The sequence below is a fragment of the Geotrypetes seraphini genome, chromosome 2, assembly GCF_902459505.1.
Source record: "Geotrypetes seraphini chromosome 2, aGeoSer1.1, whole genome shotgun sequence".
Taxonomy (NCBI): Eukaryota; Metazoa; Chordata; class Amphibia; order Gymnophiona; family Dermophiidae; genus Geotrypetes; species Geotrypetes seraphini.
The window spans coordinates 160,150,169-160,172,712 of NC_047085.1; the positions used below are offsets into that span (position 1 = coordinate 160,150,169).

The window sequence follows — 22,544 nt, forward strand, 5'->3', positions numbered from 1 at the left end:
ACGCACCGGATTAGCGGGCACTATAGTGCGCACTACCTGAAAAACTACTGCCTTTGTAAAAGGAGCCTATAATGATGTATGGGGCAAACTCAATTTAGGTTATAGCTAGAAGATCAGTTAATATGGGGCTCCTTTTACGAAGGTGCACTAGCGTTTTTAGCGCATGCACCGGATTAGCGTGCGCTATAGTGCACACTAGCCGAAAAACTACCGCCCGCTCAAGAGGAGGCGGTAGCGGCTAGCGTGCGCAGCATTTTAACATAGAAACATAGAAGATGACGGCAGAAAAGGGCTACAGCCCATCAAGTCTGCCCACTCTGCTTACCCACCCCCTGTCTATGCCCTAATGACCCAATTTCCTTATCTTGACCCTCGTAGGGATCCCACATGGGTATCCCATTTATTCTTAAAGTCTGGCACGCTGTCTGCCTCGATCACCTGCACTGGAAGCTTGTTCCAATGATCAACCACTCTCTCTGTGAAGAAATACTTTCTGGTGTCGCCATGAAATTTTCCGCTCCTGAGTTTGAGCGGGTGCCCTCTTGTGGCCGAGGGTCCCTTGAGAAAGAAAATATCATCTTCCACTTCGACACGTCCCGTGAGGTACTTAAATTTTTCGATCATGTCTCCCCTCTTCCTACGTTCCTCAAGAGTGTAGAGCTGCAATTTGTTCAGTCTCTCTTTGTACGAGAGACCCTTGAGCCCCGAGATCATCCTGGTGGCCGTCCGTTGAACCGATTCAATTCTGCGCACATCTTTACTGTAATGTGGCCTCCAGAATTGCACACAGTACTCCAGATGAGGTCTCACCATGGCCCTGTACATCGGCATTATGACTTCAGGCTTTCGGCTGATGAAACTTCTATTGATACAACCCAATATCTGCCTTGCCTTAGATGAAGCCTTCTCCACTTGATTGGCAGTTTTCATGTCTGCACTGATGATTACTCCTAAATCTCGTTCTGCTGAAGTCCTAGTTAAAGTTTCTCCGTTCAAGAAGTACGTCCTGCATGGATTTCCGCTTCCGAGGTGCATGACCTTACATTTCTTAGCATTGAAGCCTAGCTGCCAGGTTGAGGACCAACTTTCCAATGTAAGCAGGTCCTGCGCCATATAATTCTGTAAACTGCATTCACTTACTATATTACATAGTTTGGCGTCATCGGCGAATAGTGTTATTTTACCTTGAAGCCCTTGAGTCAGATCCCCTATGAATATGTTGAAAAGGAGTGGACCCAGGACCGAGCCCTGCGGCACTCCACTGGTCACCTCCGATGTTTTAGAGAGGGTACCATTAACCACCACCCTCTGAAGTCTGCCACTCAGCCAATCATTGACCCATGCAGTTAGTGTCTCTCCTAACCCCATCGATTCCATCTTGCTTAGCAGCCTGCGGTGTGGGACACTGTCAAAAGCTTTCCTGAAGTCCAGGTACACGACGTCCAAAGACTCTCCCAAGTCCAACTTTCTTGTTACCCAGTCAAAGAAGCTGATGAGATTGGATTGGCAGGACCTACCCTTGGTGAATCCATGCTGACTGGGATCCCGAAGATTCCCTTCATTCAAGATCGTGTCCAATTTGCTTTTAATTAGTGTTTCCATGAGTTTGCACACTATTGATGTGAGACTCACCGGTCTATAATTCGCAGCCTCTGCCCTGCAACCCTTTTTATGCAGAGGAACGACATTAGCTAATTTCTCTGCGTTACTCTGCACGTTAAGGCCCTAACGCACCTTCGTAGAAGGAGCCCTATGTCTGCCCATGGTCGTACTGCTAGTTGATTGGCTGACACAGTGTGGGGCTGCGGCCCTTTCTACAGTTATTGCCAAATTTTGGGGGGCATTTTGTTGAATTGCTTTTGGCAATTTTAGGTTCATTTTTAGACCTATAATTTAACATCAGTTGTACATAAAATGATAGAACAGGGTTTTCCAGAAAAATCTAAAGCCTAAAGTTGGATAAACTCCTGTGCGAATTGAAATTTTTTTAATGAATTTTATGATTGTGCTTGATCAGGAAATAAATTTTAAAACATTTTTAAAGCCCATCCTGGGGTCACTCAAAGCCACTGATTGCATAAAGCTCTGTTTTTCTTAAAATTTGTTATTATTTTTGTTTAATGGAGCACATTTCTTCATATTATAGCTATACATTGATAAAAATACATTTTATGTCAAGTTTGTTTTATTTAAAAAGAACAATAAATCATTACAGGAATAATGCTAGTCTCCAATATGGATTCCTTAGAACCTCATTAATGCTGTGTTACAACCACAAAAGAATATGAAAACATTCTCCTGTCAACAAATAATGACAAAAGGACATCTTATGCAAAAATCTAGTAGTACTTTATTAAATGTATCTTCAATATCTGCACTTTATTGTGGAAAATAACCAAAATTTAGCATGCTTTACTGATAGCTAAATACAGTGATGTTCCAAAAACTCAAGCATTCAGGCCCGGATTCTCTAAATGGTGCCATTGTCGTCGACCAACTTAAAAGCAGCTGCCAATTGCGTGTCAATCACACGATGGCACCATTTAGAGAATCAGTTTTTGGGAAATGTGCCATAAATGTAGGCCAGGGGTTTCAAGGCCTACATTTTCAGTGGCTACCTTTGCCGTGACTCTCTCCTAGGGAGGCGCTTTATGGTGCCTAATGCCACTTCCAGCATTAGCCACGCCTACAGTGGCATTAGGCATCATAAAGCACCTCCATAGATGCAATACTAGTGCTATTTTTTTAGGTGCTGGCAGGCGCCTTGAAAATTCTTTTAAAAGGTCTTTTAAACGGCATTTCACACTTAACTTAGCCACCAGTAGGGCGCCTAAGTTAAGACGCCGTTTATAGAATATAGGCCTCAGTGTCTTCTTGAAATAGGATAAAGCTTATTCATCATCTGAGTAGCTCCTCATTCTTAATATTCCTCCCTTGCTTTAATATTGTGGTCTAAGAAAGACTTAGGGCTCCTTTTACAAAGACGCGTGAGGGCCTTAATGCGCAGAATAGCGCACGCTAAATTGCCATGCGCGCTAGCCGCTACCGCCTCCTTTTGAGCAGGCAGTAGATTTTCGGCTAGCGTGAGCTAATCCGGTGCGTGCGTTAAAAACGCTGGTGCACCTTTGTAAAAGGAGCCCTTAATATTTTTTAAAAAAAAATCTTTTTATTTATTCAGTTTTTCAAATTTCAAACAAGCAAATCAAATACTTGTATACAGATTTATACAGATTATTAACAGAAAATTTATAAACCCAATTTCACTTAACTCAGTGATCTAGGTTATTCCTTTAAATCAGCCTATTTAGTTCATCATATTTATTGAGAGAGATTTTAGAAAAATATTAATAGAAGAAAAAGAAAAAAACAAGTTATTCAACCTAGGCGAAAAAACAGTGTGACAAGGCAGTGGCTGCTGCCAGAAGGATGCTGGGCTGTATAAAGAGAGGCATAACCAGTAGACTGGATGGACCATTCGGGTCTTTATCTGCCGTCATCTACTATGTTACTATGTTAGAAGGAAGAAGGTGTTGATGCCCCTGTACAGGTCATTGGTAAGGCCCCACTTGGAGTATTGTGTTCAGTTTTGGAGACCATATCTGGCGAAGGACGTAAGAAGACTTGAAACGGTCCAGAGGAGGGCGATGAAAATGATAGGAGGTTTGCGCCAGAAGACGTATGAGGATAGACTGGAAGCCCTGAATATGTATACCCTAGAGCAGTGGTCTCAAACACGCGGCCCGCCAGGTACTATTTTGAAGCCCTCGGTATATTTATCATAATCACAAAATTAAAATAAAACAGTTTCTTGATCATATGTCTCTTTAGCTATATATTACAATATTATTATTAAGACTTAGCCAAAAGGAAAGATTTATAAACTATAAAGAGTTTTATCCCATGCAAAATTGCCATTTCTTTAATAAGACATTAACTATTTTTTCTGAGGCCCTCCAAGTATCTACAAATCCAAAATGTGGCCCTGCAAAGGGTTTGAGTTTGAGACCACTGCCCTAGAGGAAAGGAGGGACAGGGGAGATATGATTCAGACGTTCAAATACTTGAAGGGTATTAACGTAGAACATAATCTTTTCCAGAGAAAGGAAAATGGTAAAACCAGAGGACATAATTTGAGGTAGATTCAAAGGTAATGTTAGGAAATTCTATTTTACGAGAGGGTGGTGGATGCCTGAAATGCGCTCCCGAGAGAGGTGGTGGAGAGTAAAACTGTGACTGAGTTCAAAGAAGCGTGGGATGAACACAGAGGATCTAGAATCAGAAAATAATATTAAAAATTGAACTAAGGCCAGTACTGGCAGACTTGCACGGTCTGTGTCTGTATATGGCCATTTGGTGGAGGATGGGCTGGGGAGGACTTCAATGGCTAGGAGGGTGTAGATGGGCTGGAGTAGGTTTTAACGGAGATTTCGACCGTAGGAACCCAAGCACTGTACCGGGTAGAGCTTTGGATTCTTGCCCAGAAATAGCTAAGAAGAAAAAATTTAAAAAAATTTAAATTGAATCAGGTTGGGCAGACTGGATGGACCATTCGGGTCTTTATCTGCCGTCATCTACTATGTTACTATGTTACTATGTAGGAAGCGGCACTTATCTGCAGTTACTAAAGCCATTTATGACAAGTTATACACTTTTAGCTACGGACACTACTTGCTCTTTTGATTCTATAAATCCTAATAGTTGTTTAGGTTAAAAAAATAGATAACTCTTATTTTGATGGGTAACAAAACATTTTATAGGAAATTTCAACAAAAAAATTGGGTCCCAGGGCTAGGACTCAGCCTCAATGCCAAAAACTCATTTCTACGCCTCTGGGATCTTAAAGACATGGCTGGAAATATTCAAACATTAGAACCTAAAAACTGATCATTTATATGACGAAAATACAGACGTAGGACATATTCTCTATCACTTTCCAAAGCAAGAGTTATTAACAAGGTTTTTCTTTCCATTATAACCTCTAAAGAGTTTTCCAGAAAAGTTGTTAAATTAGTATCCACTTCATTTGCCCCTTGAATCTCATTTGGAGTAGACATTTCCACAGGTTTCTTTATTTGAAAATAATTAGCTCTGACTATGGGTGGCAAACTTTCTGTAGGAATAGGCAAAATTTCCTTAAAGTACTTCCTTGCCATCTCCGTTGGTGAAATTAAGGGACATTTAGGAAAATTAAGGAGTCTCTAATTGTTTTTCAAAACTTTCCATTTTCCTAGCAATAAATGTTCTTTCCTTTACTAATTCCAAATCCAAAGTTTTCATTTCACAAATTTTTATCTCCTGTGTTTCTATCTTTTCACTCATATCTTTGAGGGCCAAACCTTGTTGCTCCACTTTAGAATGGATAATCCCATAATCAGTACTTAAAGTAGAAAAAGGAAATTTGAGGTTTGCGTCCATAACTGAAATGGCCTGCCATAAAGCGTCCATGTCTATTTTCTCCGGCTTCTCCAGCACCCCAAATGTGATCTTAGTTCCACCCGAAGCTCCTCGCCCCTCTGCTGCAGTGTGGGGTAGCTGTTGCTGTTCTCCAGCCTCTTCAGCTCCTGATGTGATTGGAGTTACCAACCCTTCTTCGCTGAGGCTCGAATTCTCCTCCCGGGACATCGAATCCTCAGACACTCCCAGCACTGAATTGCTTCCTGGTTGCGGTGGTGGCTGCCTTTGCTCTGGGCTTAGCAATGCCCGAGTCTGTAGGCTGAGCTCGCCCAACGAATTCGGGCATGCCCCTGAAATAGAGGCTGCAGATTCACCCAGTCGGGCAAAAGCTCCTTCAATTGTGGTCTGCACCAGACGTGGTGCCGCTATCACCGTGGAGGGTTGCCGCGAAGGGCTCCTTTCCTCTTACACATGGCTAGGTAAGAGTAATGCTGTAAAAGAAACGCCGGCAGACCGAAAAGGATGGAACCTCCTTCTCAGGCGTCCGCTCCCGTCGCAATCTTGTTTCTCTCTCGGAAAGACTTAATATTTTTTCTCTTCTTTAAAGTTGTTAATTTGTATGAATGTTTTTCCTCTGATTTTCTTGTACAAGAGATCTCTTGTGAAATTATATTAAAATTCCAATAAATAAATTAAAAAAAAAAAAGAAAGGATAAAGCTTGTGATGCTGTTTAGCTCCTTGCAACAAGACCTCACTGCACTGGCACAAATGTTGATGGTCGTTTGACTAAAGATAATATCCTTATCATTATTATAGGATATGATGGACCTTTCCATGAACTCACAACAGTTGGAAACAGACAGCGGAAGTTAATGATCAAGAAAGAGTACTGGGCACAGCTTTGTGGACCTCCAAGGAAAACAAAAAAGAGGTAATGCATCAGCTGAAAATATTACCTATAACATACAGGAAACTGGCCGTATATTCATCAGCAGGAATCAAATCTTGCAGCTTTTGATACCTGCACTAGTAGAGGGAATCTATATATTTCCTTTCTGTAGCTTGTCAATTCCCAGCTGCAGATTCTCGGCAAAGAAATTCAGGGTCTCATCTGGATCCTCTCCTGTTCAACTCTTTTCCTGCTGTGTAATGATATGCCATTTACTTCCTTCCTGTTGAGATTTTCATTTCATTTTCAGACAGGCACTGCATAGCAGAGGGATGCCTGACAATCATTATCCAGTTTGCTTCACTTTACTTTTTGCTGCTTTGCTCTATCTCTCACCCTTGAATTAAAGTAACATTATTTTCCCTCTTGTTGGGGCTCTGACAGTGCCAAAAGCATGTACCGTTGGGCTCACAGTCACACAGTGTGTTGTTCCAAGGGGACTGGCTAAACAGGTTAATGCCAATCTCTGTTTAAGATTGGTTTTTCTATAAGTGGTACTAGGATCCTCCTTTGTATTGAAAAAAAGACAAAACAGATAAAGATATGTCAGGAGCAAAGAAATAAGAGTCCTATTGTAGCATGATATGATTTTATAATTCTACTTGGAGTTAAAATACACTATGTAGCATGATAGTTAAAGTATAAAGTTATTGCCTGACCTAAGAAATTAGTAATTTTGATGGATTTAAAGTAAAGCGATTTTCTGACTTAGGGCTCCTTTTACAAAGGTACGCTAGCGGTTTTAGCACACGCTATATTTCCGTGCATGCTACACGCTAACGCCTCCATAGAGCTTGTGTTAGCATTTTCCGTTTAGCGTGGGATTAGCGTGCGCGGCATTGTAGCGCACGCTAAAAATGCTAGCGCACTTTAATAAAAGGAGCCCTTAGTTTCTGAGCCGGCACAGCCATCTTATCCAGGTGTTGTGTTAAATGCACCTATTCAATGGAGAACAAAAGGACAGCCAGGGTGGATACCAGTGCTGATCAGATCTTTACTGCACCATAATAGGTGTATCAGTGGAACAGGGTGTAGGCCAGCATCTCTTCACACCAAATTCAACTATGAACTACCCCAGTCTGCAAGAACAATAGAATCTAATCAAACCCTACTTAGCCATTGTAAGCCACTCAAAGATAAAAGAAAATTCAATCAGATGACATTACCGAGGGAAAAACTGGACTGCTCTGACATAGCCCCTGAGGATTGGACAAATGTCCCTGGATTTTGATGCATCATGGGAACCATCCACATCTATAAAGCCAGATGATGTGCCAGTGTTCCACCTCTTTTCCTTTCCCTCGAACCAGCACTGGATCACCATGATGCAACATCTCTCCTATAACCATGTGCTTGCACCGACCATGTGCTCAGACCTCCAACTAGGCCATGCAGTCTCTTCTCTATTTTAAGAACTTTTCTACCAGCAATTGTGAGTAACTTTAATCATTTGACTATAGCAAAATCTTGTCTTGTGTGATACTATTTTCCTTGCTTAAACGATCCTATCTGTAACTACTCTACCTGCCTAATTTTATAATTAATTCTGCTCTATCCTATATAATAAAAGGCTAACTCGCGCATGCGCATTCCTATCTGCGTGCTTCCATGATCAGTAGTTCCGTGGCCGCAGGAATGCGCATGCGCGAGTCCCCAGCCTTACTTTCCCCTACCACTCACCGCCAGAGCTGGACTTCATGCTCTCCGTGTGCGACACTCCCTGCTCTCCAGCAATGGCATGGCGGTTTCCCAAAATTAAAAAAATACTAGGCCGTGCAGATAATGGGGGAAGCCGAAGAAGTCAGCTGTTTGCAATGGCCCCGCACCGTTCCTTCCCTTCCTCCATCAGGTACAGTTTAGCTCCGCCTATGTTAAAAGGAGCTGCTTTGAAATTGGAGTCCTGCCGCCACCGTAACACATTCCCTCTGCCGCGGTCCCATATGTCAGAGAAGGGGCGGGACCAAGGCAGAGGGGAAAGTGCTACGGCAGTGGCAGGGCTCCGATTTTGACGCGGCTCCTTTTAACATTGCTGGAGCTGCACTGCACCTGATGGAGGGAGGGAAGGAAAGGTGGTTGTGCGCTGTTGAGCCCCTCTTTGCCCTCAGACCCTCTCCTAACACTGTCTGCGCATTGTGGATACTCCCTCCTGTCTCAGACCACTGGGGGGAGGTGCCTGCCTTCAGCTGCCGGGATGGAGGGAGGGAAGAAGAAAGAAGGGGCCCTGGCAAGCCAGTTATCAAAAGCCAACCATAGCCTGGGACCCCTACATGATATGAATAATGACCAGACAACAAAAGGTAAAGAAAAATAATTTTATTTTCTGTTTTGTGATTACAATATGTCAGATTTGAAATGTGTCTTGAGGGAGGCTGCCGCTGCGGCTTTGGACAGAGGGGTACCATTTTTGTGGGAGCCGGCCTTCGGAGAGGCTTGGGACGCGGGGACGGATGCGGGAGGGGCTGCCGCTGCGAAGGGCTTTGGTGGGGGAGCCAGCCAGACCGCGAGTGTGGGGCCATTGTAAGCGCGGATTGGTCAAGGAGCCGCCGCTGCCGAGGCTTTGAAATTGCTCTCCCACCGTCGCTCCCTCCCGCCCCGGCTCTGCCTCTGCCCCTGCCCAGGTTCAAAAGCAGGAGAGGCGGTTATCTAGCACCCGTTAATCTAACGGGTTTAAACACTAGTAAGAAATAAAATTCTAGTTTGATTGCAAATGCTTTGAATCTTGGTCTTTTTAAAATATATTATTATTATTATAGAACTAAATGTGAAATAGGCAGAACTATATTTTTTTTCCATATTAATAGATCTTTATAAAATATATTTCTCTAAGTTTCAAGTTTCAAGCTTTAAGTTTAATAGTTCTCTTGATTAATCGCTTAATCATACTGCTAAGCGATGAACAATTTAAAATACATTCAATGGAAAACAATACCGTATAAACTTTAAATAATAACATTAGGTTAAAGACTAACACATCATTCTCATAACACAAGGTAAAAAGGGAATGTGAAATACAATTCAATAAAGAAAAGCAGTACAAAGGAAAAGTACAATAGGGAAACAAATGAAAGCATAATATAATACAATAAAATCACTGTCCTAAGGATTGTTAAATTAAGTACCAAAGGCATCTTTAAAAAGAAATGTTTTTAGATTACTTTTGAATTTTCCTAAATCCTGCTCCTTTCGTAAATAAATTGGAAGGACGTTCCAAGTCTGTGGAGCGGTTACCGAAAAGATAAACTGCCGTCTAGTATTGATAATCTTAAGCGAAGGAATAGTTAATAAATTTTGTTCATTAGATCTTAAAGCTCTGTTTGGATGATACGGAATTAATAATTTATATAAAAATGCTGGAGTTTTATTGAGAAGAGACTTACAGGTGAGCAAGCAAAGTTTATATGTTATCTGATGAATAACTGGGAGCCAATGCGCGTTTTTTAGAAGAGGTGTAACATGATCAAACTTTCTAGATTTGGTGATGAGTTTAATGGAAACATTTTGAATAATTTGAAGACGTTTAATTTCATTCAATGATATTCCCTTAAAGAGAGCATTACAATAGTCTATTTTAGAAATCACCAAAGAGTGAATAAGAATATTTAGTGATTTTGGACATAGAAATTTTGAAATTGATCGAATCCTATGTAATCTATAAAAGGTAGGTTTAACAATATTACTGATGTGGTCATGAAAATTCAGTTTGTTGTCAAAAGTCACCCCTAAAATTTTTATATTATTAACTATTTGTAGGGAGACATTTTTTATAGTAATAGGAGTAATGAGAGTGAAATTTTCTTTCCATGGGAAAAGCATCACATTAGTTTTTTTGATGTTAAGTGCCAGTTTGTTTGTGTTCAGCCAATGATGAACTAGATCAAGTTTCTCACTGATCTCTTGGATATCAGACATTTTATTAGTATCTATTGAATGCAGGAGCTGGATATCATCTGCATATGCAAAAACTTGAAAACCCACGGATTGACATAAGGTAATTAGAGGGGCAAGAAAAATATTAAATAATAACGGAGAAAGAATAGACCCTTGAGGAACCCCATGAGTAGTTAATGAAGATTTTGATGTTGAGTCTTTAAAGAAAACGGTAGAAGTGCGGTCTGTTAGGTAAGATACAAACCAAGAAAGAACTTGGTCTGTAATACCAATGGATTGAAGTCTGTCAAGAAGGAGTTGATGATCGATCGTATCGAAAGCCGCAGAGATATTAATAGAGATTAATAAAGTCGATTGGTGGTGATCTAGAGAGTATTGAATAGAGGTGGTCATACCAATCAATGAAAGTTCAGTACTATGGTGATGTCTAAAACCAGTTTGGTTAGGATGAAGAACATTAGTTTTTTCCACAAAATCTGAAATTTGTCAGAGAGTGATATATTATATTGGTGGAGATTCATCCTAATAAATAAATCCATTTAATAATAATCTATAACACTATTTTGGCTTAAAAACAGTACTGGCTCCGAGTGAAAAAAACAGAGAACCCTTACATTTCCTCACAGTAACAGATTAGAGGATTAATTCACTCCTGATTTTTTTGGGTCTCCCTGTGGAAGAATAGTAGAATATATCAGGGTTCTCCAGAACAGCACCAGTCATAAAAGGGTCTATGTGCAGGTATTTCAGTGTAGGCCAGGGGTCTCAAAGTCCCTCCTTGAGGGCTGCAATCCAGTCGGGTTTTCAGGATTTCCCCAATGAATATGCATGAGATCTATGTGCATGCACGGCTTTCAATGCATATTCATTGGGGAAATCCTGAAAACCCGACTGGATTGCGGCCCTCAAGGAGGGACTTTGAGATCCCTGGTGTAGACAAATATCTGCTGTTTTGGGCTTATCGTCCCTGACAAGGAATTTTTGATCCAGTCATTTATATGGATTTTGCCTCCCAGATGTCTCCATTCCAAACATACCCCATCTGTTACGAATGCATAGCGCGGGTTTTAGCGCCGATGCTCATAGGAATTCTATGAGTGTCGGAGCAGTTACCACCACTGCCAGCGCTAAAATCCATGCTATACATTCGTAAAAGAGGGGGATATTTAATTAATTAAATTTAATGTGGTGTCTTATACTGTATTCCACTAAATCTCCTAAAGGATACAAAGTAGTTTACAAAGCAATTAAATTGGCCAAGAATCTAATCAGATATTTTGAATTTCCCCCTCTGTCCCAACGGGATCCCAATCTATCTATAGTACCTATGAAAGAAATAATTACCTGTATAAAGAGAATGAAGAGGGAAAAGATAATACAATAAATTCAACAGAAGGGAAAACTTCAATTTCTAAGAACCCCCAAAGAAAAATCCTAAAAATAAAAGTAGGAAAAATATAGCAAAATTAAACAAGCCCAACAAAAATAAATAAAATAAAAATAAACCCCAGTCATTCTCACTACCCTCAGTCTCAGTCAGCTTCTAATTCCATGTCCACAGTTGAGCCCAGTACCACAAAAGTGACAAGAAGCAATAGTAGTGGATTGGGTTTGTAACTATGGCTTCTGGAATATTAACAAACTTTGGAAAAAGTTTTCATTTATAGTGACCTGTTTCTCCTAAAAGGTTACCCTACTTCTGAAGTTTTCTGCTACCAAGCATTTACTATATACGGTGCTCCCCTGTGAATTCACGGTCCACGGTCCGCGGTCCCAGTCATTCATGGTATTTTCCGACCACGAAGGGGAGACAGGAAAGGCAGCTGGAGAGACAGGAGAGGGCACCCGGAGCGCCGGCGAATGAAGGAAATCACTTGCTGTATGCTCCGACCGTCTCTTCCTGTACTATAGTCGGGCCTTACCAATGCGTGATTGGTGAGGCCCGACTTTAGTACAGGAAGAGGCGGTCAGAGCATACAGCGAGTGATTTCCTTCACTCGCCGGCGCTCCAGCTACCCTCTCCTGCTCTCCAGCTGCCCTCTCCTGTCTCCCCTGCCTAAAAAACGTATTTGCGGTTTTTTGAAGTTCGCAGGGATTCCCGCAAATTTTGGGGGAGTACTGTATACCCTATTATTAAAAGTAGTACTTCAATCCTAGCTCGCTAATGGGGAGTGGGAATTATCAAGCTGCATTGAGTTTTAAGTTGCATTATTTGCACCTAAATGCGACTTAAAGGGTTCTAATGCACCTTGTCCAAATTTGTGGCAGCAATAATTTGCCATAGATTAAATATTAATGAGATGTAAAACATGCAAATAGTTCATTGTAATTGTAACCCATAAACTACAGAAACATATTACCAGGGAATTCTTTCCTCCTACTACATATTGTTGGATTCTCTACTGTTTTTGCATTTCACTATTCCACTCACCTATAAAATAGAAGCCTTTAACCAGTAACAGGCCTCCATCCAAAGGCAGCAGATTGAGATATAGAATGATGAAATCTGTCCTGTCTCCTGCTAGGTCGGTTTTGAATCAAAGTATGAAGGGGTATAATACTACATTTGATAGATTTTCTGTAGGAGGGACAGCCTTTAAGAGTAGATCCCATTAGGCAAAGTGAACATAATCTACTGCTTTTTTTCCCTTTTAGCTAGAAGGCAACTAATATTATAATTAAATTATGTCCAGCATCTCCTAAGATTTAAGAAAATTAGGATTTTTCTTATTGAGTGGTCAAAAATCAGATAGTAGCTTCACAAAAGAAAGCAGATTGGTAGAGAGAACATCGCTATGTGGGACAAGAGCCTCACCATTCAAGCAAGGCCAAAGCCAAATTCAAGCAAGAAAAAGATGTCACAGAGAGCTAAATGGAGCAGGGACTTTTATAAAGGGAAAAAGGGGGTAAAAGGAAAGTAATAAAAAGCATTGGGGGTAACATCTGAGCATTCAAAAATAGTCCAGTGTGGTTTGTCCTGTAGTATTCCTGGATCTGGGTACCTGAAAAATATTAAAAAATATAAAAAAAATAATTTCTTTGGAAAGGAAAGGGAAAAGGAAAGATTTGGAAAGTAAAGAAAAAAGAAAATGTGTAAGATAATACCTATTTGATTTAGAAAATTCTGGGGTGTCATATGCTCCTGGGAAAGTTCTTGCATTTTGTTTGTTATTCATGCTGTTTGCCAAAGAAAATGAATATTGTTGTTAATATATCCTGGTAAATTCAGCTGAATTTAAAATTGTATTTCACTTAGGTTTTAATTCGCGGGAGCCATTCAGGAAGCCGCTCAGCGCCGAGTAGCGCCAAAGCAGGCTCCTGCTTGTTACCGCTCAGCCAGAACTCGTGGCAGCGAGCGACCAACCAGGTTAGCAATGGGGAAGGAGCATGGAAAGTTCACTCCTGCCCACTACACCTCTGGACCAGCAGAGATTCCAGCAGCAGAGAAGGTTCGATGGACAGGGCAGGGAGGGGCGGGGACAGGGTGCTGAGCCTGGTGGCCTGGTGGAGGCCTGCGATAAATCTGGGAGGGAATTGGGTGGGCGCTGGCCTAAATATAAACTGGGATCTCCATTTTTTGGCCAATTTTTGGGCCTCAAAATCCCAGTTTATATTCAATTATATACGGTAAATGAACTACTGATTTCTCCCCAAAATTCACATATGCACATCAAAAGCAGAAATTGGTAAATCACATCTACACAGTGTTTCAAAAATAAAACTATACAAAGCTTGTTCTTTGCATAATTCTGTCAAAACTTGACCATGTTGAGGAGGAGATCAAGATGGCGGCAGCATACCTTCGGCATCTCTGAAATCAATTAGTAGCGGGAGCAATTTGTTTCCTCTTGTGATATTTTTCCACTGGAAGTGATTATGTAATATTCCAAACATAAAGGAATAGTTCGAGCTGACCCCCCTGAGGCCCGGACATCTACTCCTTTACAATGCTCCATGCTGGAGTTCGTCGGAGTTGGTTCCCCTAGCATCGGAGGAGTGTCCAGCGGTTTCCCGGATGGAAGAGAGGCTGGGGCTTTGGACTAGGAGGTTTCACTCTCCCCCCTGATGCCAGTTCCACCACCGTACCCGGTGTCCACTGTGGCTGAGCCGGAGGAGTCTCGCGTTATGTTATTGTCTAGGGAGACCCCGGCAGCAGGGGCTGTAGCCACAAGAGTACAATCGGAGGCAGGAGAAATCATGAAGATTTTTCCTCATTTTGAAAAACCGGCAGCGGTGTCGTTAGAGAGCATATAGGAAGCTCTCATGAAGCTCAACACTACAGTTTTCAACTCTTCAAAAGAAACTGCGACGCTTGTAAGTACCGTCAATACCTTGGGTGAAAAACTCCAAGGTACTACAGAACATTTCAATATGGAACGTAATCAGGTTAAGATTAAAGTGATTGATTTACAAACTCTATAATCAGAGATGGTTAAAGACAAAGTTATCCTAAACAGAAAAATAGAGCAATTAGAAAATTACAACAGAAGATTAAGGGTTCCTTTTACTAAGGTGCGCTAGCGGTTTTAGCACGCGCTTAACGCACGCTACAATGCCGCACATGCTAGATGCTAACGCCTCCATAGAGCTTGCGTTAGTATTTTTAATTTAGCGTGGGGTTTGCGCATGCTAATCTTCAGCGCGTGCTAAAAACGCTAGCACACCTGAGTAAAAGGAGCCCTAAATGTGCATATCCTCAATTTTCCAAAATCAATGGGAATGTCCCCTATAGAAATTCTAAAAAAATACCTCACTGAAATTTTGATTTAATTCCTCCACTTAATTGTATATATTATATACCTTCAAAAAAGGAGATAGGTGACATTCCCGATGAAGGAGCACAAGCTGTGGATCCATTAAATCTTACAGAAATACTTCAATCTTCCGTCACAGATACCACAGAGTGAGCCACTTTATTAATTTCCTTTGTATTTGAGCAGGATGCTCATGCACTTTTGAGATTATATTTTCAAAATTCCCAATCGCCATTTCTGGGGAAAAGAGTTTGGATTTACCCAGATGTCGCAAGGCAGACGCAAGAGCGGCGGACACTTTTCTTGGCAATGCAAACTGAGATAGTGACACTGGGTGCAACTTTCCTACTAGCCCACCCTTGTAAATGTTTAGTGAAATACCTTGGACTTACATATGTTTTTTTTTTGGTCCTGAACACTTGGAGCATTTCTTGATATGAAGAAGTTGTCTACCCTTACCCCCTCTTCCACGAAACCGCCCTAGTGGGTTTTAGCGCGGGGAGCCACGCTGAATGGCCAGCGTTGCTCCCGATGCTCAAAGGAACTCTACAAGCATCGGAAGCAGTGCGGGCCATTCAGCACGGCTCCCCGTGCTAAAAACTTCTAGTGCGGTTTCATAGAAGAGGGTGTTAGTGTTTAATTGAATATTTGTTTGTTAATGGGAACTTTCTGTTAAGCCTATTCCTCTTTACCATATTGTTGTTATTATTGTTTCTCTTCACAATTTTCAGGATCTCTCCGAAGATTAGATGGTGGTCTAAGAAAGTTTAATTGGCTACCTGTGAGATTTGAATTAATGCTGTATTTTTTTTCTTCTGTTTTTCTTAAGCAAGGATATCTTGTGAATAATTTGAAAATTCAATAAAGAAATAATAATAATCAAAAAAACTTGACCCTGTTCAGTAAAACCTGGCATATATCATCCTGATTAAATTTGCAATAAGCCTACACTCATGCCAGCCACCTACTACTATTTATCATTTTTATAGCGCTGCTAAACATACAAAGCACTATACATTATAACAAGAGACAGTCCCTGCTCAGTACAGCTTACAATCTATACATGCAGATACAATCTCACTTTAAACATAAATAGTTATCATGGTTTTGGGACCGGAGGAACTGACCCTTATTAAAAGGTTTGCATCTGGAGAAATGTTATGGCTCTCATAGACTGGTGCAAGAATTTCCAAAAGATTGCAAAGCAGAAAAAAACCCAGAAACATTAAAAACGTCATAGCAAACAGTAAAAACACACCAATACATCTAATGCTTAGCTTTACTGTTTAGAAGAAATAAGACTGCATTGCTGACTATAAATCATCATGACCTCAGGCATTGTAATCGTTGGCTTTACACGTGGAAATTAAAGATCTTTTTAAAAGCATGGGCCACTAGATGGCGCTGGGAAATTAAAAGGTTTCTCTTAAGAGTAATGGTAAAACCTGTTAAGAAAAAAGAAATGCAAGACACTGAATGAGGAGGAGCTGCGAAGTCAGTAATTGTAGGAGAGTATAAAAAGACAGCTGAACAGTAATTTATAGGGCATCGTTGCTTTATGGAATTTAAAATTGTTTCCTCCCCCTACACTTTCAATTGTTCAGATAGCCAGGAATTGTATTTTTGGTTGAGGAAACAGACTTCCTATGCAGAAAAGAAGAGCCAGCATTTGTGTCAACCAAAGGCAGAAAAGCTAGACTTAAGGAGAAAGAAGACTGCAAGATGGTGAGTGAAAATACAGGTAAATAGATCTTTCCTTTTTCTTTTAAATCCCCAGTGGGCAGCTTAAGTAAAATTCTAGTAGGCTGACAGGATTTTGATCAGTCTGTTGTAGCCACCAGCTGAATATATGTTCAGATCAGCTGTTGCTTAAACAGTCTAATTAATTAACAAAGCTCAGGACTGCATGAACAATGATTTGATACAATAGAATACAGCTGGAGTGAGCATAAGAATGCTGTAAATATGACAAAGGACTTAGCCTCATGCTTATTTTTACCAGCAATGTATGACAAATGAATTATTATTGTTTGACACTGTACCTCTTTGCAGTTTAAAAAAAACAAAACACCCAACTTAAAAGTGCTGTGCAAAATGGTTAAGAGAAATATTCTGTTCTAGCTGAAAATACTCCTTAATTCTTGCACAATTTTTGTTTGCTTTCTGAGCATACCAGCAAAGACTGCTTCATCACAGCAGTAAACATTTTGTAGGGCAAGTGGTTGTTTCACTTTAATACTAGGAGTAGATTGGGATATTTTCTTAAAATGTGAGTTCTTAGAAGGGCAGGGGATGGGATTGCAGTCAAAGTGGTGTACATATTATATACAGCAGGAGCAATGGTGAGTTAAGTGACTTTCCCAGAATCCCAAGGAGCTGCAGTGGGTATTGGACCTGGTTCCCTTGGCTCTTGGGCCACTGCACTAATCATTAGGCTACTTCTGCCCTGAAGCTCTAGATACAGACCCATAGAAGAAGGGCTTGTGTTAAATATCTGGTAAGTGAACTTCATAAATAATATCCTAAGAAAGTTTCATTTAATTATTTTTATACCACTTGTATTCTAAGTGGTTTGCATTCAGGTATGTTATCATATTTCCCTATCTGTCCTGGCAGGCTCAAACTCTAGTGTACCTGGGGCAATGAGGGGATTAGGTGACTTGCCCAGGGTCACAAGGAACAGCAAGGGATTTGAACCCCCAACCTCAGGGTGCTAACCCTGCACCACACATTCCCCTAAAGTGATAGAACAAGGACACGATATCCTAAAATAAACAGAATGAACCTGTCAGGTGCTTTGGAGCTTGCACGTCTCATGTATTTGTTCACATTTCTTGTGTTTTCTTTTTCTTTTTAAGGATTTGGTATCTTTTTTAGGAAAAAGCATTAAATACATGGTCTGACAGCGCATCGACTTGACTGGGAAGACTTCTTTTAGCAATGAACACATCCCTCTGGCTGCATTTTTCAGAACTGAACTCAAGCTCTTGGCGTACTAACATCACTGCGCCTACGGTCCTGAGCGAATCTTCATCATGCGAACAAGTGGTCATCACAGCTCAGGTGTTTCTGATGCTTGGTATTATAAGCCTGCTGGAGAACATCTTGGTTATCTCTGCTATAATTAAGAACAAGAATTTGCACTCTCCTATGTACTTCTTTGTATGCAGCTTAGCGGTGGCCGACATGCTTGTCAGTGTGTCTAATGCCTGGGAGACAATAACGATATATTTGATAAACAATAAGCATCTTATTATGGAAGAAACCTTTGTGCGTCATATTGACAATGTTTTTGATTCCATGATCTGCATATCTGTAGTAGCTTCCATGTGCAGTTTACTGGCTATAGCAGTAGATAGGTATGTTACTATCTTTTATGCCCTACGGTATCATAACATTATGACCATGAGGCGAGCTGGGGTTATTATTGCATGCATATGGACCTTCTGCACTGGCTGTGGAATCATCTTCATCCTCTATTACGAGTCAACCTATGTCATTATTTGTCTCATTACAATGTTCTTCACCATGCTATTCCTCATGGTGTCTCTGTACATACACATGTTCCTGCTCGCCCGCACTCATGTGATGAGGATAGCTGCTCTGCCCGGCTACAACTCAGTTCATCAGAGAACCAGTATGAAGGGGGCCATGACACTGACCATATTGCTGGGCATCTTTATAGTCTGTTGGGCTCCATTTTTTCTTCACCTCATCCTGATGATTTCTTGTCCTCAGAACCTCTACTGTGTTTGCTTCATGTCTCACTTCAACATGTATCTTATCCTCATCATGTGCAACTCCATCATTGACCCTTTGATCTATGCCTTTCGCAGTCAGGAAATGAGGAAAACCTTCAAGGAAATTATTTGTTGCTACAGTTTGAGGTTGATTTGTGGGTTGCCTATCAAATATTAGGAAAATAGGAAAATTCAGCAAAATAACAGTCAGAGTCAAGCGGTACATGGATCACAATTATACGTTTACATATTGTCTTATATCTATAGCACATTATCATGGGCCCAATCAATATGCAATTCCACCAGGCTTGTGCTTGTTATAATTTCTAAAACATGTATGTGTCACCTAGACCATGATTTTCTAAGCAAATTACAATAAATATATAAAACCATAATAACATTAAAACAATAGCGTCATATTAGAACCCTCAGGCATCACTTAGAGTCCCCAATTAAAAATAATTAATATCAAAGTTATTAAAAACATGATAACAATATTTAGGGTCAGATTCACTAAGAGTTCTTTTCCCCATTGGAAAAACTTAGATACTATCATTTATTTATTTTCTTTCTTTCCTTCCTTCCTATGTTCTTGTTTGATATGAAGGCTATTATTTTCTAGTTCTCTAGTACAATGAGCTGTATAAAGAGAATAAATAATTGTGCCCTGTAACACATTTGTGATCAATCTAATGGCTCCTTTAACAAAGCTGCGCTAGCGGTTTTAGCCCGCACTTTACATGCGCTAAATTGCCGATGCTTACGCCACCATTGAGCCGGCATTAGTTTTTGGTGCGTAGCGCAGGGTTAGCGCGCACTAATATTTAGCACGCGCGAAAAACGCTAGCGCAGCTTTGTAAAAGAGCCCTAAGTGATAGTGTCATTTGAAGTAGGACATTTAAACCAAAGTCCTGCTTCAAACTGCATCCTAGGCATAGAAGACCATGTGCTTGCAGGAGGGAAACTGAATCAGCAAATTTGATTGTCCTTTTGCTGTGTGAAAATATCCCCTTTATCCAGGATCTATTATTAGCTAGACAATTTTCAGTCTGAATCTGATTGCAAAAGTTATGCAATTGGTTTTGTTTCTGGTTCCTGACTAAAAACGCATATTTGATTTCAACAATATTTGAGATATGAGTTTTGAAGTGTAAACAATAGACTGGAATTTTGAAAACCCATCCATAGTGAATTTCTAATAGTGCATTCTAATAATTATCAATAAATTCATACTGTATGGGTAAGTTAACAGGGAAGCAAAATTAATTGAACACTGTGACATTTAAAGCTTGATGGTGCTATTATATCTTTGATGAAAAAAAAAAAGTTCTGAAGTATGGGACGAAGTGAGAGTGGAGATCCTCTCACCTTCCTCTTGAGTCCTTATATTTTTTCCACGCTGTTGGCTTGCACCATCACATTCCTTTCCCCCTTTCCCTGCTTTCTTGAAATTCTTTCCTCACTTTCTCCTTTTCCCATTCCCTTTTCTCCTTCTCTTTTTCTTTTTTTTTGCTTGATTTTCTTTTTTCTTTCTCATGTTTTTCTTCCCTGTGTTCTGCCTTTTCCATGCTGTTTACTCTTCTCCTTTCTTCCTGTCCCCCCTTCCCACCTCCTCTCTCTCCCCCCCTTTCCCTGTTTTCTTGAAGTTCTTTCCTCACTTTCTCCTTTACCCTTTTCCTTTTCTCCTTCTCGCTCTCTTTTTCTTTTATACTTGTTTTTCTGTTTTCTTTTTCATGCTTTCCTTCCCTGTGTTCTGCCTTTTCCATGCTGCTTACTCTTCTCCTTTCCTCCTGTCCCCCTTCCCCACCTCCTCTCCCTTCCCTCTTTCCTGTATCTGTAGCAGAATAATAGTCTAATGGTTAGTACAGTGGCCTGAGAGCCAGGGGAGCTGGGTTCAAGTCCCACTGCAGCTCCTTGTGACTCATGGTAAACTACATAACTCTTTGTTGCCTGAGGGAGAAAGAGGGAAATTCTGTAAGAGCTACATAAAGTTAGGTGCTGGCAGGTGCTTAGATTACATCTGCCAGTGCCTAACTTAGTTGCTTTGATCATGCTATTAAAAGTAAATTTTAAAACAATTAAAAAAAAGGTGAGGCACCTCCCGGGATTGGTAACTAATACCTGGGCATTTAGTGATGCCGCACGCCTAAGTAGGTGTGTCTAGGGGTGGAGTTGGTCTTAGATGTCACTAAGTGCCAGTAGGCACTAGGGAGGAAGGGCTGTGACTCACTGGCTGAGCTGCTGCCTCTGCACCCAGGGGTTGTAAGATCAAATCCCGGTGCTGTCCCTTGTGACCCTGGGCAAGTCACTTAATCCTCCAGTGCCCGCCACTGTGAATGTCAGTTTTGAAATGCTGAAGCAACAAAAAGGCAACATACAAGTACCCATTCCTTTTTCCTTTCCCTTTCTATGACAAACCTAGGTAGGCCTTTAAAACCCTGGCCTACATTACCAGCGCCTTTGCTTGTTGTTAGATACTGTAGCGATCCTCAAAGTCAGTGTTTCTCAGCTTCTTCAAGCCAAGTACCCCCTAAGTCTAACCAATATCAACCAAGTACCCCCACCCAAGCTCCATCCTAGACTCCACCCCCATAATAATATTACTAATTGTAATGCAATTTCTTCCATCCATTTTCCATGTACACACAATATAATCTTATTAATACACTAGTATTTAAGCCCGTTATTTTAATGTCTGGTTTTTTTTCTTTGTCTCTCTCTCCTTGGACACTGTCTGTCTGTCTGTCTGTCTGTCATTCTTTCTGTCTGTGTCTCTCCCTGGCCCCTTGCCTGCCTGTATTTCTCTGTTGCGCCATGCCTGCCTGTCTCTCCGTGGCCCCCTTCTGTTTCCCCCCTCCCAGAGCAAAGCATGATTGCTGTCTGCCCTCCAGCACACCCCTCCCCCAAAGCAGCCCCCTTTCCCTCTCCCCCTGCTGTGCTATGCCTGCCTGCTCCATGGCCACCTTCTGTTTCCCCCGTCTCCCAGAGCAAAGCATGATTGCTGTCTGCCCCCCAGCACACCCGTCCCCCCAAAGTAGCCCCCTTTCCCTCGCCTCCTGACTCCCTTCTGTGCTATGCCTGCTTGCTCCAGGCCCCCTTCTGTTTCCCTCCCTCCCAGAGCAAAGCATCATTGCTGTCTGCCCCCAGCACACCCCTCCCCCACAAAGCAGCTCCCTTTCCCTCTCCCCCTGGCCCCTGGTTGTGCCATGCCTGCCCCTGTTGTGCATGCCTGGAAACCAATTTGCATCTTAAAAAATGGAAACAGATCACCTGCACTGACAACTTTGTCTACATAAACTCCAGAAAATGAAATCAGGCACTTTCAAGGACAGAAGTGGAACCTAAATTCCCACGATCGCTTTTTACGGGGGGTGGCTAGTCGCCGGTTCCTGCACTAACGAAGCTTGGCAATGCGGTATGTCTAATTCCCCTGAACAGCCACAGAGTGGATGGGGGGGCCATACCTGGGACTGGAAGTCCTGCTCAGAACCGGAGGTCGATCTTCTCCATAGGACACTGACGCTGGTGCCGCTGCTGCGCACTTCAGACATGCTCAGCCCGGGGTAGGGTAGGTAAGAGCATGAGTGTGACAGGGGGCGATCGCTAGCCCTACATTGGTCCTGGACTCTCTGTGCGTGTCTCTCAGGGGTCCCGGCTCATCCTGGCAGGGAGAGAGCTTGCCTGCCTCTGCTAAATTTCAAATAAATCACGTGGAGCCCTTTGAAACTCCGGAGAGAACTTGCCCAGAAACCACAGCTGTGGAATGTTTGTTAATGGGGGAAGTGAGAGACGGATTCCCAGTGCTCGGCCCAGTGACA

General features: G+C 41.5%; 1 protein-coding gene across 4 annotated transcripts; it reads left to right on the forward strand.

Moving 5' to 3' along the window:
• The first annotated feature begins 5,820 nt into the window (after positions 1 to 5,820).
• Positions 5,821 to 20,175, forward strand: MC5R (melanocortin 5 receptor). 4 transcript variants are annotated; one of them, XM_033934001.1, is made up of 4 exons: positions 5,821 to 5,873; positions 6,212 to 6,326; positions 16,591 to 16,727; positions 17,845 to 20,175. In XM_033934001.1, exon 4 carries the CDS (start codon positions 17,927 to 17,929, stop codon positions 18,902 to 18,904), a length of 978 nt encoding a protein of 325 aa, XP_033789892.1. In that variant the 5' UTR covers positions 5,821 to 5,873; positions 6,212 to 6,326; positions 16,591 to 16,727; positions 17,845 to 17,926; the 3' UTR covers positions 18,905 to 20,175. The 4 variants fall into 4 exon arrangements, with proteins under 4 accessions (XP_033789892.1, XP_033789893.1, XP_033789894.1 ...); XM_033934002.1 differs by lacking the exons at positions 5,821 to 5,873; positions 6,212 to 6,326 and having other exon boundaries at positions 16,335 to 16,727; positions 17,864 to 20,175; XM_033934003.1 differs by lacking the exons at positions 5,821 to 5,873; positions 6,212 to 6,326 and having other exon boundaries at positions 16,335 to 16,711; positions 17,864 to 20,175.
• The last annotated feature ends 2,369 nt before the right edge of the window (positions 20,176 to 22,544 follow it).

Excerpts from the sequence above, each read along its gene's own strand:
- MC5R (XM_033934001.1), top strand. The coding sequence starts at position 17,927 with ATGAACACATCCCTCTGGCTGCATTTTTCAGAACTGAACTCAAGCTCT.